An 18,250-nucleotide genomic window follows, 5' to 3' on the forward strand; every position below is an offset into this window, starting at 1 on the left:
AACTCATTTGGTCCTTTGAGCCGGATTGCAAAACGACTATTCATAACCTTTGATTTCCGATCGTTATTTTGAAACTACTCTCTTTTTATCCTCTAGCTAACGGCTACATTAGCGCCCGAGCCTCACCGGGCCTGCTGTCCGTCTCCAACGGCAACAACGGCAGCCTGGTCAAAGTGGTTCAGACCAAGTCTCCGCCTCCCGCCAGCCCTCAGATGGTCGGCTCTCGCAAGTCGGACCTCAGGGTCATCACTTCGCAAGGGGGCAAAAGCCTCATGCAGCTGGTGAGACAGAAAATAAAATACTGCCTTCTGCATTTCGAGCTGGTATGAATTGATAATACCATGACATTTAAATGGCCACACTATATTATGGTGTTAGTCATGTAGTTCGATTTTAATTATGAATGTTTTGCCCACTGTACCAGCAAATTTTTTCGGGCATTTTTCATCTCAATAACTGTAATATTTATATTCATCGTACCATGAGACGAGAGTCGTCACCTTGTTTATTTTCCTCCCGCCGTGCAGACAGAGGAAGAACTGGAGCTGGTCAGTGAGGTGAATTGAAGTTTTCACAAAGTCTGGCACGCTCGTGTGATGTCCGATTGTCGTGAATGCATCGTGCATGAACGTGCACGTGTTGGGCACAACCCGATTCGTCCTTTAAATTGTTTAAGCCAGGGGTGTCAGACTCATTTTAACTCGGGGGCCACACAACAGAACAAACATTCTGTCGGGGGCCGGACTAGTAGATTAGAGTGAAAGAAAAAAGAGACAAAGAAATGAGAGAAAGAGAAGGAGAGAAAAGTAGAGGGTGGGACAAAGAAAGAGAGAAAGGGACAAAGAAAGAGAGAAAAAGGAGAAAGGGAGAGAGAGCATGAGAAACAAAATAGATAAGAAGAGAAATAATGAGAGAGGGAGAAAGAAAAAGAGAGAAAGACAAATAGAACAAGAGAAAGAGGGAAGGAGAGAAAAGAGAAGGAAAGAAAGAGAGAAGGGGAGAAAGAGAGAAGAGGAAAGCAATGGAGAAAGAGGGAGAAAAGGAAAAAACACTGAAAGAGAGGTAGATAGCGAGTGAGAGGAAAAGGGTGGAACAGTGAGTGAGAGTGAGAGAGATAAAAAAGAAAGAAATACAAGTACAGCATTTGTGAGAGGCACCCGCCTTTGGCAAGTGCATATTTTTCAACCTGCAGCTCATTTTTCTCTTCCGCTTCTCCGAGCATTGTCCCGTGGGCCGCATTGCATCCCTTAGCGGGCCTGATCTGGCCCGCGGGTCACATGTTTGACACCCCTGGTTTGAGCGACACCTCATCGCCACATTTATCCCCAACAGTTTTTGACAAAATGCTAAGCTAATGCTAACTGCGATCCTGTGTGCTGTAGAAAGTGCACGTGTGTTTCATGTCTACTTGGCGGGTGCATGCAAAGAAAGACAGGACTATAAAAGTATAAGATTGTGACAATTTTTTATTAGGAAATGTCGACGGCAGCCAAGAGAACAGGACAGATGCATTTGATCAGACTACCCCTTCCCTCAATCCAAGCGATGTGACTATCAAAAACCAGAACAGGACAGATATAATGAATCTTTGTAAAATAAAAAGGATGCAACAGTTTGTATTTAGGAAAACACTACGAGAAACATACAATGCCACCCTGTTTGGGAGAAAGTAATAAATTAAACAGAATAGGACAGGACAGAAGCATTTGCCAAAAGTATTATGCCCAACGAAGAGTTATCCTGTAGTATCTTGTCCGATCTCGTCGCATACAATGTTCCACAAAGCTGTTATCAATGACAAAAAATTACAGTTCAATTCAGGACAGGACAGGATGACACAATACCAGTAATTTAGATCGGTGCAACAATGTCAGAAAGGGACATGGTGAATAGTTATTGGGCAGTAGAACAGGACGGCTGCAGAAAGCCAGCCAGCAAGTAGCAGTACATTAAATAGGCATAACAGGACTATGGAAGCAAGACAGACATTTCTTCGCAAGAAAATCAGACAGGACAGAAACCAGGATCTAGATAGTATACACTCTGAGGAAGTGATGTCACATCAGGTAGGACAAATGTGGATAGTACCCTTTGATCGACAAAATGTTGTAAATGCTAGAGGACAAAACATGAGGTAGGCAATGCGAACAAGACCTATTTCGAACATCAAACTGAACAGGATAGGTAAAGCAAGAAAGACAGGACAATAGAATAAACTGGTGTGAAAAAGGGGGTAGAATATGTAACAGATTGGACAGGACAGGAAAGGATACGGTGAGTTTTGAATTGAACACTAGGAAAGGACAGTTGCTGTAACCAGGCAGCAATTTAAAAAGCAGAACAGGACTATACAAGCGAGATAGACAATTCAAAATCCGGAGTTGCATGCAAAAAGGACAGAAGCTATGATGCAAGTAGTATTCTCGCCAAGGAAATTACGTTTAATCGGTCCGGACCTGAAACTAATATCAAACAGAACAGGAAAGGTAAAGCAAGAAAAAAAGAGTGTTTCACCTTTAAGAAAGCGCAACATTATTCTGGGAACAGGACTGTAGTAATTAGCTGGTGCGAAAAAGGGTAGTAAGCCAAGTTGAAACAGGGTGCGTAGGGTAGTAACAAATTGCTTAGGACATAAATAGTGAAACCCTGTGAAAAGTGGATGCATCAATTAGTACTAGGGAAAGAACAGATACAGCGATACCTTGTTAGGGAGGAAGGGAGTAATACCTTTATCAGCACAGGACAGGACATAAACACCAGTTCAGAGAAATACACCCAATGAAGACGAGTAGTCGACGAGACAATACAAGTAATTCCGGTCAGTGTAACAGTGTCAGAAAGGGTTTTTAGTAAATAGGACAGTAGAACAGGACAGTTCCAGAAAGCCAGGCAACAGGAAACAACAAATTGGGCAAAACATTTCTAAATCCCGAGTTGCAACAACAAAGTACAGGACAGAAGCTATGATTCTGGTAGGTAATTCATGAATTAGGTTATGTCCCATCAGGCAGGACAAATTTGGACAATACCTGTGATGAACCAAGAGGACAGGACATTAAGTACTCAATGCGAACAAAACCTGAAATTACTATCAACCAGAACAGGACATGAAAGCGTGCTACACCTCTAAAAAGTGACAAATCATTTGACGGGACCGGACAAGCTGATGCGAAAAAGAAGGGGCCAAAAGGACAACGCAATAATTACATTTTATAGCAAGGCACAGGACAGAGATTTAAGTGAACAATACAGGACAATTTTGCCGCCTTATCTTATAAAGTGTCGACAAACTGTATGTTTACCAACAAGCATGGCATGCCTCGCATGTTTCACCACGGTAACCGACCGAAACCCTTGGTCGCCTTGGTAACCTGATGTGCTAAAAATGCAAGTCGGCTGCGGGATTTTAAATCCCACGGTTTTGATATGAGTACCGTAAATTCCGGACTATAGAGCGCACCTGATTATAAGCCGCACCCACCATATTTTTAGAGGAAACCTGATTTTGTACATACACAAGCCGCACCTGTATATAAGCCGCATGCGCCCACATTTAAGAATGTAACACAAACACAAAATTAACCCAAACCCGACTTCAAGTCCCGCGATTGAAACTAAATGTCCGACATTAAAGTCCACAGTTCAAAAATCACAGCCGGCAAAATGAACAGAAAATGATACCGGTACTTAAGGTTTGATGCAGACCTGCAGAGTCCGGGTCCCGTTGAAAGTAATCCAAGGGAAAAAGTGTATATTTTCAAAGGTAAGGGTGGGAAAAATATATCAGATGAACACATTTACTCACTCAACTCCTTTTTCTTTAACCAACTTCTCGGTTTACCGTCTTTCTTTGTAAATATGTGTAACCCATGTATAATATGTATTTGCAACTGTATATATTTTGTAATGTATTTAGTTGTATTTATTTTAGACACTTGTTCTGATATGTTTTGCATGGGTGAATAAAAAAGGAGGGGCGGAACAAACGCGGGGTGCCGAGTTTAAGTGGGGACAGCTAAAGGTGAGGGACAGACAAGGAGAGAAGAGGGGGTAAAAAGTTGGTTAAAGAAAAAGGAGTTGCGTGAGTAGATGTGTTCATCTGATATATTTTTCCCACCCTACCTTTGGAATGATACACTTTTTTCCTTGGATTACTTTCAACGGGACCCGGACTCTGCAGGTCTGCATCAAACCTTAAGTACGGTATCATTTTCCGTACATTTTGCCGGCTGTGATTTTTGGACTGTGGACTTTAATGAAGGACATTTAGTTTCAATGGTGGGACTCGAAGTCGGGTTTGGGTTAATTTTGTGTTTGTGTTACATGTTTAAATGTGGGCGCATGCGGCTTATATACAGGTGCGGCTTGTGTGTGAGTGTACAACATCGGTTTTCCTCTTAAAATGTGGTGGGTGCGGCTTATAATCAGGTGCGCTCTATAGTCCGGAATCTACGGTATTGACATCATATACATGTATAATGTCCATTTTTTACAGTCGTTAAGGGGCGGAGCTTGCATGCACTGCACAGCATTTGCCGAAGTTAGCCGCTAGCATTTATCCATTACTTAAGCGCATTGGGTTTGTGCTCTGTTTTCCCAGAATGCTCAGCGACTAGGCGGCTCCCAGGTACCGCAGCCACTCACCACACCGGTTGTTTCCGTGGCGACGCCAAGCCTCCTGGCGCCCTTCTCTGCCATGCAGACGGCCTACAACAATGGTAAACTCGCCGAGGATCACATATTTCAGGCACTATTTTGTGTTCATTTGAGCTGTAAAAAGTGATGGGTCCCGGGGACTGGCATGCTCAAAAATCTATGGGTCCCAACAGAGATCTATGGCTCCCCAAAATGGAGTGTTATCCAGGTTGACATTGAAATTGTTTGCTTTTTCAGAGGTCAAACGTTTCCTGTAGTTTTTCACCAGGTTTGCACACACAGCAGGAAGGATTTTGGCCCACTCCTCCATACAGATCTTCTCTCGATCAGTTAGGTTTCTGGGTTGTCGCTGAGAAACACGGAGTTTGAGCTCCTTTCAAAGATTTTCGATTAGGTTTAGGTCTGGAGACTGGCTGCGCCATGCTAGAGCCTTGATATGCTTCTTACGCAGCCATTCCTTGGTTTTCCTGGCTGTGTGCTTCAGGTCGTTGTCATGTTGGAAGACCGGGTCACAACCCATCTTCAATGCTCTGACTGAGGGAAGGAGGTTGTTCCCCAAAATCTCACAATACATGACCCCTGTCATCCTCTCTTTAATGCAGTGCACTCATCCTGTCCCATGTCCAAAAAACACCCCCAAAGCATGATGCTACCACCCCCACGCTTCACGGTAGGGAAAGTGTTCTTCGGATGTTACTCTTCATTCTTCTTCCTCCAAACACGCTTAGTGGAATTATGACCTAAAAGTCGTATTTTGGTCTCATCTGACCACAAAATTTTCTCCCATGACTCCTCTGTATCATTCAAATGGTCATATGCAAACGTAAGACGGGCTTTGACATGTGCTGGTTCAAACCATGACGTCTTAGTGTATTACCTATAATAACCTAGAAACGGTGGTCCCAGCTCTTTTCTGGTCATTGACCAACTCCTGCCGTGTAGTCCCGGGCTCATGACCTTTCTTAGCATCGTTGAGACCCCACGAGGTGATATCTTAAATGGGGTTCCACTCCGATTGAGATTGACTGTCATATTTGGCTTCTTCCATTTTCTAATGATTGCTCCAACAGTAGACCTTTTTTCACCAAGCCTCTTGGGAATTGCTCCGTATCTCTTTCCAGCCTTGTGGAGGTGTACAATTTTGTCTCTGGTGTCTTTATATTATTTTATTGCGTTTCAGTGTCTCAAACGTTAAGTTTATATATATATATATATATATATATATATATATATATATATATATATATATATATATATATATATATATATATATATATATATAAAGATAGAAGAGAGATAGAAAGATAGAAGAGAGAGAGAGAGAGAGAGAAAGAAAGCGAGAGAGAGATAGGAGAGAGATCGAAGAGAGAGAGATAGAAGAGAGATAGAAAGATAGAGATAGAGAGAGAGAGATAGAAGAGGGATAGAAAGATAGAGAGAAATATAGAAGAGAGAGAGAGAACGATAGAGAGAGAGAGAAAGATAGAAGAGAGATAGAAAGATAGCAAGAAAGAGAGAGAGAGAGAGAGAGAAATAAAGCGAGAGAGATGGAGAGAAAGAAAGCGAGAGAGATAGAAAGAGAGAGAGAGAGAGAAAGATATGGAGAGAAAGAAAGCAAAAGAGATGAAAAGATAGAAAGAGAGAGAGGGAGAGAGAGAGAGAGAAGAGAGAGAAAGAAAGTGAGAGAGAGAGAAGAGAGAGAGAGAGAGAAAGAAAGCGAGAGAGAGAGATAAAGAGATAGAAAGAGAGAGAGATAGAGAGAGGAGAAAGATAGAAGATAAATAGAAGAGAGATAGAAAGAGAGAGAGAGAGAGAAAGAGATGGAGAGAAAGAAAGCGAGAGAGATGGAAAGATAGAAAGAGAGAGAGGGAGAGAAGAGAGAGAAAAAAAGTGAGAGAGAGAGATAGAAGAGAGATAGAAAGAGAGAGAGAGATAGAAAGATAGAGAGAGAGAGAGAGAGAGAGAGATAGAAGAGGGATAGAAAGATAGAGAGAACTATAGAAGAGAGAGAGAGAACGATAGAGAGAGAGAGAAAGATAGAAGAGAGATAGAAAGATAGCGAGAAAGAGAGAGAAAGAAAGAGAGAGAGAGAGAGAGAGAAATAAAGCGAGAGGGATGGAGAGAAAGAAAGCGAGAGAGATAGAAAGAGAGAGAGAGAGAGAAAGATATGGAGAGAAAGAAAGCAAGAGAGATGGAAAGATAGAAAGAGAGAGAGGAAGAGAGAGAGAGAGAGAAGAGAGAGAAAGAAAGTGAGAGAGAAGAGAGAGAGAAAGAAAGTGAGAGAGAAGAGAGAGAGAGATAGAAAGAGAGAGAGATAGAGAGATAGAAAGAGAGAGAGATAGAGAGAGGAGAAAGATAGAAGATAAATAGAAGAGAGATAGAAAGAGAGAGAGAGAGAGAAAGAGATGGAGAGAAAGAAAGCGAGAGAGATGGAAAGATAGAAAGAGAGAGAGGGAGAGAGAGAGAGAGAAGAGAGAGAAAGAAAGTGAGAGAGAGAGAAGAGAGAGAGAGAGAGATAGAAGAGAGATAGAAAGAGAGAGAGAGATAGAAAGATAGAGAGAGAGAGATGGAGAGAGAGAGAGAAGAGAGAGAAAGAAAGTGAGAGAGAGAGAAGAGAGAGAGAGAGAAAGAAAGCGAGAGAGAGAGAGATAGAGAGATAGAAAGAGAGATAGATAGAGAGAGAAGAAAGATAGAAGATAAATAGAAGAGAGATAGAAAGAGAGAGAGAGAGAAAGAGATGGAGAGAAAGAAAGCGAGAGAGATGGAAAGATAGAAAGAGACAGAGGGAGAGAGAAGAGAGAGAAAGAAAGTGAGAGAGAGAGAGAGAGATAGAAGAGAGATAGAAAGAGAGAGAGAGAGATAGAAAGATAGAGAGAGAGAGATGGAGAGAGAGAGAGAGAGAGAAAGAGAGAGACAGAGATTTGGACTTCAAATTTTCTGGCCAATTCAGGGTTTTTAAATACGCCTGATAGTCCGGAAAACACTGTACTCACTTTTATGATATCCCTTTATCATGTTTGACTATGCACCTTGAAGTATGGCCTTCAAAATAAAAGCATTCATATGAACTAGCGGGCCCATTAAAGCGGCAAGCTTTCCTAATGTATTTCTTGGCATTTCAATGTATCTTATTTACAATGTAGATGCAGCGATGATCAAAAGCTCGGAGCGCACGTTTAATTGGCGCCGAACTTTTGACATGAAAGCCGCGATTTTCAAAGAAGAAAGTAGGGCTTTTGCTCCAGTTAGCGCCTGACCCACATCCCCAGGTTCGTGGGAAGCCGTCTGCCTCCAGCGGCGCTAGGTAGCGCGAACGTCACGTCGAGTCAATCCGAGTGCAACATACAAATCCCCCATAGGATGGGATTCCCGCGCTTCTGCTAGCTCCGTTAGGGTCCTCACCGAGTGAAATTAGGGTTTCAAACCTGGTTTACGGTTTCAAATTAGGCTGTCTTTGGAGTTGCAAGTGCTACTGCTAGTTCGGTTAGCTTCTGAGCTGCTTCACATTATTTTCTGGATTACAGATTTGTCTCTGTGTTAGTGTTTTGACTTTTAGCTTGTTTCAGGGAGTGAAATTAGGGTTTCAAGCCTGGTTTACAGTTTACAATTAGGGTTTCTTTTGAATTTCAAGTGCTCCTGCTAGCTTGGTTAGCCTCAGAGGAGCTTCACGTTTGTTACTGGATTACGCATTTTCTCTGTGTTACTGTTGTGACTTTTAGCTTGTTTCAGGGAGTGAAATTAGGGTTTTAAGCCCGATAAACAGTTTGAAATTAGGTTTTTTTTTTGTTGTGAGCAATCCATCTAGTTCGGATAGCCTCCGAGCTGCTTCACATTAGTTTCTGGATTACAGATTTTTATCTGTGTTACTGTTTTGACTTTTAGCTTGTTTCAGGGAAGGAAATTAGGGTTTCGAGCCTCATTTACAATTGGAAATTAGTGTTGTTGTTTTTTTTAGTTGCGAGCAATCCTTCTAGTTTAGATAGCCTCCGAACTGCTTCACATACGTTTTTGGATTACAGATTTTTCTCTGTTTTATTTTTGTGGCTTTTACCTTGTTTTAGGGAGTGAAATTAGGGTTTCAAGACTGGTTTACAGTTTCAAATTATGGTTTCTTTTGAAATTCAAGTGCTCCTTCTAGTTCGGATATCCTGCGAGCTGCTTCACGTTAGTTTCTGAATTACAGATTTTTCTCTGTGTTACTGTTGTGACTTTTATCTTGTTTCAGGGAGTGAAATTAGGGTTTCGAGCCTGGTTTACAGTTTCAAATTGGGGTTTCTTTTGAATTTCAAGTGCTCCTTCTAGTTCGGATAGCCTCCGAACTGCTCTACATAAACTTCTGTATTACAGATTTTTCTCTTTGTTACTGTTGTAACTTTTAGCTTGTTTCAGGGAGTGAAATTAGGGTTTCGAGCCTGATTTACGGTTTCAAATTAGGGTTTCTTTTGAATTTAAGTGCTACTGCTAGCTTGCTTTGCCTCTGAGCTGATTTATATTTGTGTCTGGTTTACAGAATGTTTAATGAGTTGTTGTGACTTTTAGCTCTTTTTACGGAGTGAAATTAGGGTTTTAAACCTGGTTTACGGTTTCAAATTAGGGTTTATTTGGCGTTGCAAGCCTTCCTGCTTGCTTTAATAGCCTTCGAGCTACTTCACATCAGCGTATGGATTAAAGATTTTTCGTTGTGTTGCTGTTGTGACATTGAGCTTGTCTCACGGAGTAAAATTAAGGTTTCCATCATGGTTCATGGTTTCAAATTTGGGTTTCTTTGGAGTTGCAAGCAAGATTAGGGATTCAAAAGGTGTTTCGGATTCGTTGGTGTTAAAACTCTTTTTCGGATTTCAAACAAGTGTTGCCTTTTGAGCCTGAAGGGGTATGGCTTCAAATTAGGGTATCAAGTCTATGAGGGAACTTTAAATAAGGGTGTGCTCCGAAGTATGGCTTTCAAGCTAAGCATATTGTGATGCAAATGAGCATGTCACAGCTGGGTCAGTGTGAGTTCAGTTTACCATTTCATTTCATATTGAATTGGGTTTTCAGTACAGGACAGTGTCCCAAGAGGGTTTGAAGTTGAGGTTAGGGTAGATAAAAGTTTTAGGGTTCAAACCTGAGGTAAAGTTTGAAATTCCACTCCTATATCCTTGTGTGGCTTTTTGGCAAGAATTGAGTTTTAAAACTTCAGGTTACGGTTTGACGTTATTAGGGTTTCAAAGCATTGTTATGATTTCAAGCATAAAATTAATCGAATTAAGGATTTGATTACTTGTCAGGGTTTCAAATTTTGGGTATTAAATCTGTATTGAGTTTTTTTTAGGATTTTTTTTTTATAAGTTTGTGTTTCTAAACTGAGAGCAAGGTTTCAAATTCATCAGGATTTCAAACAACATGATTTTAGGCCTTGGGTTAGGGTTTTATATTATAGTATGAAGTGTTTTGCAGTGTTTTGCATTTTGCAAACCATCTTTATTGTTTTGGAATTGTGTTTTAAGTTTAGGTTTGTGCTTTTAAATGTTTCGAGTAAAAGTTAGGTTAAGTTTTGGAACTAAAACCTGAGATTATACCTTCATGCCTTTATGAAGCTTTGGAGAAAGAATGGCGTTTCAAATCCAAGGTGCAAAACCTTAGATCAGGGGTGTCAAACTTATTTTAACTCGGGGGGCCACACGATAGAACAAACATTCTGTCGGGGGCCGGACTAGTAGATTAAAGAGAAAGAAAAAGAGAGATAAAGAAATAAGAGAAAGAGGGAAAAGGAGAGAGGGTGGGACAAAGAAAGAAAAAGAGAGAGAGGGAGAGAACGTGAGAAACAGAAGATAAAAAGTTGTGAGGGGGGGGAAGAAAGGGAGAGGAAGAAAGAAATCCAAAGAGAATTAGAAAGACAGAAGGAGAGAAAAGAGAAAAGAAAGCGCAAAGGGTATGAAGAGAAAAGAGAGAAAAGGAAGTTAGAGCAAAAGAGGTTAAAAGACACAGAGAGAGAAAGAGACAAAGAGCAACAAAGGAAGAGAAAAGGAGAGACACAGAGTGAAAGCGACAGACAGAGTGGGAGAAAAGGGGTGGAAAAGAAAGAGAGAGAGAGAGAGAGAGAGGGAGTGAGAGAAATAAATAAATACAAGTACAGTGTCTTTGTTCGAGGCACCTTTCTTTGGCAACATCAAGTTGACATATTTCATCCTGCAGCTTGTTTTTCTCTTGCGCTTTTCTGAGTAATGTCTCGCGGCCCAGATTCAATCCCTTTGCGGGCCTGATCTGGCCCGCGGGCCGCCCCGTTTGACACCTTGCCTTAGATTATAGTTTGAAGATAGCATGGTTTCAATGCCTATTTATGGTTTTAAGCAAGCACCGTTGTTCTAAATTAGCGTTTCAAATTAGGGATTCTAAATATTGTCGGGATTTGAAATTTACGATTTTAAACCTGAGTGACACTTTAATATTATGAAATTTTAAAGTAAGATTGTGTCAAACCAATGACACGGTTTCAAATTAAGGTTTCAAACAGGATTTTAGGCCTTGAGGTTTTAAATTATGGCATAAATTGCGAGTTTTGCAAACTGTCTTCATCGTTTGAAATTGTGTTTTAAGTTTAGGTTACTGTTTTTAATTTTGTACAGGTCAAAGTTAGGGTTTGAAAGGTTTTAGGCAAACCTGAGCTAAGTCTTTAAATTAGACCTCCATGCCAGGACTACGGTTTTAGATTAGTCCTGGCATTTTAGATTATGGCATAAATTGCAAGTTTTGCAAACCATCTTCATCGTTTGGAATTGTGTTTTAAGTTTAGGTTACTGTCTTTAAATTGTTACAGGTCAAAGTTAGGGTTTTAAAAGGTTTTAGGTTTCAAACCTGAGCTAAGTCTTTAAATAAGACCTCCATGCCAGGACTACGGTTTTGAATTAGGGTTTCAATAAATTGTCAGGGTTTCAAATTTTAGATATTATACCTGTGTGAGGCTTTTGTGTTAATGGTTTTGTCCTGAACCAAGAGCAAGGTTTCAAATTCATTAGGGCTTCAAACAACAGGACTTGAGGCCTCAGGTTCAGGGGTCTGCGACCTGCTGCTCTAGAGCCACAATCGGCTCTTTAGTGCTGCCCGAGTTGCTTCTGGAAACTTTTTCAGAAACGTTAGAAAACGAAAAAGGATTTTTACCGGACACAAACAATCGCAGCAACATAAAATTATTTTTATGTGTTAATGCCCTTTTTGTCTTAGTTTAAAAATAGATTTATAAAGGGGCAGCACGGCGGCGCAGTGGTTAGCACAGTTCCAGGGTCTTGGGAACCTCCTGCGTTCAAATACAGCTACCGTACTTCCTGTGCGGAGTTTGTATGTTCTCCCCGTGCTTGCGTGGGTTTCCTCCGGGCACTCCGGTTTCCTCCCACATTCCAAAGACATGCATTTCAGGTGAATTGGCCGGTCCAAATTGTCCCTTGGCGTAAATGAGCGAGTTGTCTGTCCCTGTGTGCCCTGCGATTGGCTGGCAACCAGTTCAGGGTGTCCCCTTTCCACTGCCCGATGATTGCTGGGATGGGCTCCAGCACCCCCTCGACCCTACTGAGGATAAGCGGTGCAGCTAATGAGACACAGGTGTCAAACAGGCGGCCCGCGGGCCAGATCAGGCCCGCTAAGGGATTAAATCTGGCCCGCGAGATAAGACTCAGAGAAGCACAAGAAAAAAACAAGCTGCAGGTTGAAATATGTCAACTTGATGTTGCCAAAGCCAGGTGCCTCTCACAAAGACACTATACTTGTATTTATTTCTCTCTCTCTCTCTCTCTCTCTCTCTCTCTTTCTCCCACTCTGTCTTTCACTCTCTGTGTCTCTCTTTTTCTCTTACTTTATTGCCCTTTGTCTCTTTCTCTCTCTGTGTCTTTTAACCTCTTTTGCTCTAACTTCCTTTTTCCCTATTCTCTCTTTTCTCTTTCTCTCTTCATACCCTTCACACTTTCTTTTCTCTTCTTTCTCCTTCTGTCTTTCCATTTCTCTTTGGATTTCTTTCTTCCTCTCCCTTTCTTTCCCCCCTCTCTCACGAGTTTTTATCTTTTGTTTCTCACGCTCTCTCCCTCTCTCTTTTTTTCTTTCTTTGTTCCGCCCGCTCTCCTTTTCCCTCCCTCTTTCTCTTTTATCTTTAACGCTTTTTCTTTCTCTTTAATCTACTAGTCCGGCCCCCGACAGAATGTTTGTTCTATTGTGTGGCCCCCGAGTTAAAATGAGTTTGACACCCCTGTAATGAGATGAGATGAGATAGATTTATATATGTTTTTTTGGATCGTTATGGCTCTTTCAATTTTTGGCTCGCCAACCCAAGGGTTAGGGTTTCAAATGTTATGTTTAAACCCGTGTCAATGTTGTAAATGAGCGTTTCCAACCAGCATTAGGATCTCTAATACAGCCTTTTAGTCTACGAAACGTTACCTAAAGCCCTTTCGAGTTAGCTTTCTCATCCTCGGGTAGGGTTTCAAGCCTGAATTCCGGTTTTGTAATAAGTGTTTGAAGTGCAACCCGCTCCCATTAGCCGCGGCCGGTGTCGGTAGGTGGCCGGCCGCCCGGAGCGGCGGTAGGTAACTCCGGCGTCCCGCCGAGTAAGGCTCGTTTTAAAAACATGAATTATGTCGCCGAGGATTTGGCGCGCCTCCCGGCAGCGAATGAATATTCACTTTGTAGCCACTTCAAAGCGAGCGGCGTGAATACGATATGCCGATGAATATGGATCAGCGCGGCTGCATATTGATGTCCGGCTCGCCCGGCGTCTTTTTCTTTTTTTTCAGAGTACCAGTTGACGAGCGCCGACCTGACGGCCCTGCAGACCTTCACGCCGGCGGGTCTGGTGCCCGGCAACATGGCTGCCTGGCAACAGCAACAGCAGCAACCGGCCGTCGCCCAGCAACAGACGGCGCCGCCCATCAGCCTGGCCTCGCTCACCAACCTCGTGTAAGCTAATGCTAACGCAGGCGGGCTAACTCTGAACTCCACCAAAGGTTATGGTTTCAAAAGGGTTAAACACAGATAGGGGTTTGTTGAGTTTAAAGTCTAGTAGACACTCAAGATAAGGAGAGAAGACATGTATGGATTTTGAACTTGCAAAGAGACCTGGGGTAGAAGCCTTCAGATAAGGGAATTCCATTACCATTCGAAAACCCTACCCTGAGCCCCCACAAAATCAAGAAACGGCCACAGGATTGGCAGATAGCGACAATGTCAAAATAATAACTAGTGCGCAATAATCAGGGTTGGGTAGGGTTACTTTAACTGGATTACTTTCAATGACTTTTGGATTACTCCAATACCAAATATGCCAATTAAAGACAAAAGAAACTAAATATGAATAAAATGATGACTCACAACACGTGGTAAGCTTTCTCTCCTGGCTTTGATCTCTTTGATCCCCGGCAAAACTAACTAAACAAAATGAAAATAAATCCAAACAGCTTGCCAACATCATTTTTACCGTTCCATGTATTTTGTTACTCCCCAAGCCTCCACAAAATTTAGTCATTTTATTCCTATTTAGTTTCTTTTGTCTTTTATTAGCATATTTGGTATTGGAGTAATCCAAAAGTAATTAAAAGTAATCCAGTTAAAGTAACCCTACCCAACCCTGGCAATAATAGTCAAAATTAGGATCCTAGGAAATCTCCTTTGCATTTGTTTGATATTAAAACTGAATAAACTTATCAAGTTTTAGTAGGGATTAAAAAAAACGTTTACATATGTACTGTCAAGGTTAACCCTAAAGACAAAAAAGTGGGAATAATTTAAACTATGACCCTTTCTAAAGATAAAAAGATATCCTGGGTTAAGGTTTTAGGATTTTAATTGTAAGAGCTTTTGATTCAAAACACAAAAGTAGGGTTTCAATTAAGGTTTTAAAAAAAGGCTTGAGCTTGTGCTACAGTATTTTGTAAGGGTTAAAGTTGGAAAAAGAACATTGAGCTATGGTTTTAAATTGCAGAATTTATTAATTTTGAGATAAGGTTTCCATTCATCCGAGTAAATCAAGGTTTGAAATTAAAGGGTTGAAATATAGTTCTAAATTCGAATCACGGCTTTGATTTTCAGTTAGAATTTAGTGTACAGAGTTAGGTATCAAACTTAATATGTATTAAGGTATCAACATTTATTACTATTTTGAAATTAGGGTTAGGGTTTTGAATTTGGATATCAATTTAAGTTGGAGTTTTTAAAAGGGGGTATCAAACTAGGAGTAGGGTTAAATTCATTGTATTAATATTTCAATGTGGTGTTTTGGATCTGTGCTACAGTATCAAATTAGGGTTTTTGACTCTTCCTGAACATTATTAAGGTTTTAAATTAAGGTATGAAAATGTATTTTTTTAATTTGGTGCCATGGCTTTAATTCTCCAATGATAGGTGACAGTATTGAATTGGGTATCAAATTCATGTTTAATTAAGGTATCAACATTTATTAGTATTTCATAGTCAGGATTGGGTAGGGTTACTTTAACTGGATTACTTTCAATTACTTTTGGATTACTCCAATACTAAATATGCTAATAAAAGACAAAAGAAACTAAATAGGAATAAAATTACTAAATGTTGTGCAGGCTTGGGGAGTAACGGAATACATGGAACGGCAAAAATGATGTTGGCAAGCTGTTTGGATTGATTTTCATTTTGTTTCCGTCGCATTTGATGTTAGTTTTGCCGGAGATCAAAGAGATCAAAGCCAGGAGAGAAAGCTTACCACGTGTTGTGAGTCATCATTTTATCCATATTTAGTTTCTTTTGGTGGGGCGGCAGTAGCTCAGGAGGTAGAGCGCTCGTCTTGGGATCAAGGGATCCCAGTTCGAATCCCGGCTCGTCCGTGTTACATGTCGAAGTGTCCTTGGGTAAGACACTGAACCCCTGAAATAATATATGAAATGAAATGAAATGATCTGCATTTATATAGCGCTTTTCAAGTCAATGACTTTCCAACGCGCTTTACAATGTGCTTCACATTTCCCAATAGCGGCCGTGATCTGTGCAGCCATGTAAGGCGCTAACCTGCTTATTGGGAGTAATTGGGGGTTCAATGTCTTACCCAAGGACACATTTTTTCATTTTTATAGCAGCGTCGTCATTTTCTGGGTTTCCCCTGTTTCAGCGCGTAGAACCCGACGTGAGATACTGATTGGACTTGACAAGCCCGCCGCGCTACTGTATCCACCTCCCCCCGCCTCCCCCCTTCTTTCCCGTTTCACACAACCAGGAAATCGTCGAGGTGTGTGCTTCGGTTATCCCCATACTTGCTACCCCGTCGGCGGGTGTAGCTGCGACTTCACCTCCCTACTCCTTCGACAACATTGCTTGTAGTTTTGCTCCCGGTTCGACTTTAATCCTCTCAAGTGAGTCAAAGTTGCCCGCGAGGAGAGGAGCTCCACTCCGGCTAAACAATGAGTGAGTCGAGTATCTGCCAGGCTCGGGCCACCGTGATGATCTATGACGATGGCAATAAGAAGTGGCTGCCGGCAGGTGCTGGAACCCAGGCCTTCAGCAGAGTCCAGATCTATCACAACCCGTCCAACAATGCTTTCAGAATTGTGGGACGCAAGATGCAGACAGACCAGCAGGTTGTTATAAACTGCCCAATTGTGAGAGGGTTGAAATACAATCAAGCCACACCTAATTTCCATCAATGGCGAGATGCCCGGCAAGTTTGGGGGCTCAACTTTGGCAGCAAGGAGGATGCTGCACTTTTTGCCAATGGCATGACACATGCTCTGGAGGTGCTCAACTCCATGGCAGATGCAGGATATGCAACCCTTCCACGGCCAATGTCGAATGGTCCTTCTCCTGAAGAGATTGAGCAGCAGAGGCGATTGGAGCAGCAGAGACTGGAACAGCAAGAACGGGAGCAGCGAGAGCGCCAGGAAAGGGAGAAATTGGAGAGAGAAAGACAAGCTTCAGCAGCATCTGTTCCACCTGCTCCGCCCATGGCCCCTGGAGGCTTTGCTCCTCCACCGGCACCTCCACCGCCGCCTGGGCCTCCTCCAGCCACCAGTGTTCCGCCACCTCCCGGACCTCCCCCCGCACCCTCATCCGGAGGTCCTCCACCTCCCCCACCTCTGCCATCAAATGGAATCATCCAAGGTGGAAGTGCAGCAGGTGGTGGCTTGGCTGCTGCTTTGGCAGGAGCGAAACTTCGCAAATTATCTAAACAGGAAGAAGGATCTACTGGAGCTCCAATGGGCAGAGCAGACGCCAGCCGCAGCAGCAATTCGTCTATCGGTGGAGGTGGTGACCTGATGGGTGAAATGAGTGCTATCTTGGCCCGAAGGAGAAAAGCGGCTGACACAGGAGAAAAAGTACCTTTGAAGACAAACGACAATGAGGATACTGAGCCTCAAGGTCAAAGTGAGATCACAAGAAGACCTTGGGAGAAATCGTCATCCACAATTCCCAGGAATAATTCAATCCCCAAGAGCATGGACTCCGCCACCTCATTGTCCCAAAGTTCCAGGGTGAAGTCTGTAAACAACAGTAACGACACGGTTGGATTAGATGACTCGGATTTAGAAAAAATGAAACAGGAAATACTCGAGGAAGTGCGGAAAGAACTTCAAAAAGTTAAGGAGGACATCATCAGAGCCTTTGTTCAGGAGCTGCAAAAGAGAAGCACATAGCTTTGGCGCACGCCTTGTGTAGCAGAGCATTGTGATCATGGAGGCTTGCTGGGACCTTTGCTCCACTGCGCCCTCAATGTAGCCCAGGGATTTCATATTGTCTTTTTTTTTCTGTTTACCACAATCAATGCTTTCACGTCACCATGCCAAGGTATTTTCATGTAATTGGTTACCCAGGGAACTTCCTCAGGCCGCCATCCAAACTGTTCAAAGATCACTCACTCGTATGGTGATCCTGTCTCTTCTATGTGCTCTCCGAGTGGGTCCTTGATGCGAATCAGTTCACAGCTGCAGCCACAACACTGATTTGTCATCATTTTTAATCTTCATATCCGGAATCATTCTGCTACTGCGTCTTGACACACGTACTGATCCCGGCTTGTCTGTGTTACATGCCGAAGTGTCCTTGGGTAAGACACTGAACCCCTAAGACCCCCAATAAGCAGGTTAGCGCCTTACATGGCTGCACGGCCGCTATTGGGAAATGTGAAGCACATTGTAAAGCGCTTTGGGAAGTCATTGACTTGAAAAGCGCTATAGAAATGCAGATCATTTCATTTTTTTCATTTTCGATATGTAACACGGACAAGCCGGGATTCGAACTGGGATCCCTTAATCCTAAGACGATCGCTCTACCTCCTGAGCTACTGCCGCCCCAAATAAATACAGATCATTTCATTTCATTTTATCAGCATATTAGTTTTGCCGGAGATCAAAGCCAGGAGAGAAAGCTTACCGCGTGTTGTGAGTCATCATTTTAATCATATTTAGTTTCTTTTGTCTTTTATTAGCATATTTGGTATTGGAGTAATCCAAAAGTCATTGAAAGTAATCCAGTTAAATTAACCCTACCTAACCCTGTTCATAGTTGGGTCTGGAGTTTGGATATTAACTTAAGTTGGGGTTTTAAATGGGAGTATTAAATTAGGAGTCTGGTTTAACTCTGAGTTTCTGATCTGCATTAGGGTATCAAATCAGGG

At 42.2% G+C, this 18,250-nt stretch overlaps 2 protein-coding genes across 7 annotated transcripts in view; both read left to right on the plus strand.

Annotated features, from left to right (window-relative positions):
• The window catches only part of mef2d (myocyte enhancer factor 2d), a 201,434-nt gene that overhangs the window by 170,532 nt on the left and 12,652 nt on the right, over positions 1–18,250 (plus strand). For 4 of the 6 annotated variants that reach the window (XM_088327568.1, XM_088327571.1, XM_088327572.1 and 1 more), the window contains exons 7-10: positions 97–281; positions 528–557; positions 4,601–4,718; positions 13,413–13,575. In XM_088327568.1, coding sequence (XP_088183694.1) covers positions 97–281; positions 528–557; positions 4,601–4,718; positions 13,413–13,575 — 496 coding nt within the window. The remainder of the gene's footprint in view (positions 1–96; positions 282–527; positions 558–4,600; positions 4,719–13,412; positions 13,576–18,250) is intronic. The other 2 variants (XM_088327570.1, XM_088327574.1) reach the window with 1 other exon arrangement.
• LOC148373044 (vasodilator-stimulated phosphoprotein-like) lies at positions 15,708–17,637 on the plus strand. Its single transcript, XM_088327576.1, has one exon. It carries the CDS (start codon positions 16,041–16,043, stop codon positions 17,268–17,270), a length of 1,230 nt encoding a protein of 409 aa, XP_088183702.1. The 5' UTR covers positions 15,708–16,040; the 3' UTR covers positions 17,271–17,637.

Source organism: Urocampus carinirostris, chromosome 2 (assembly GCF_059441175.1).
Source record: "Urocampus carinirostris isolate Australia breed hairy pipefish chromosome 2, RoL_Ucar_1.0, whole genome shotgun sequence".
NCBI classification, from domain to species: domain Eukaryota; kingdom Metazoa; phylum Chordata; class Actinopteri; order Syngnathiformes; family Syngnathidae; genus Urocampus; species Urocampus carinirostris.

Coding starts and splice junctions, on each gene's coding strand:
- LOC148373044 (XM_088327576.1), top strand. CDS start 16,041: ATGAGTGAGTCGAGTATCTGCCAGGCTCGGGCCACCGTGATGATCTAT.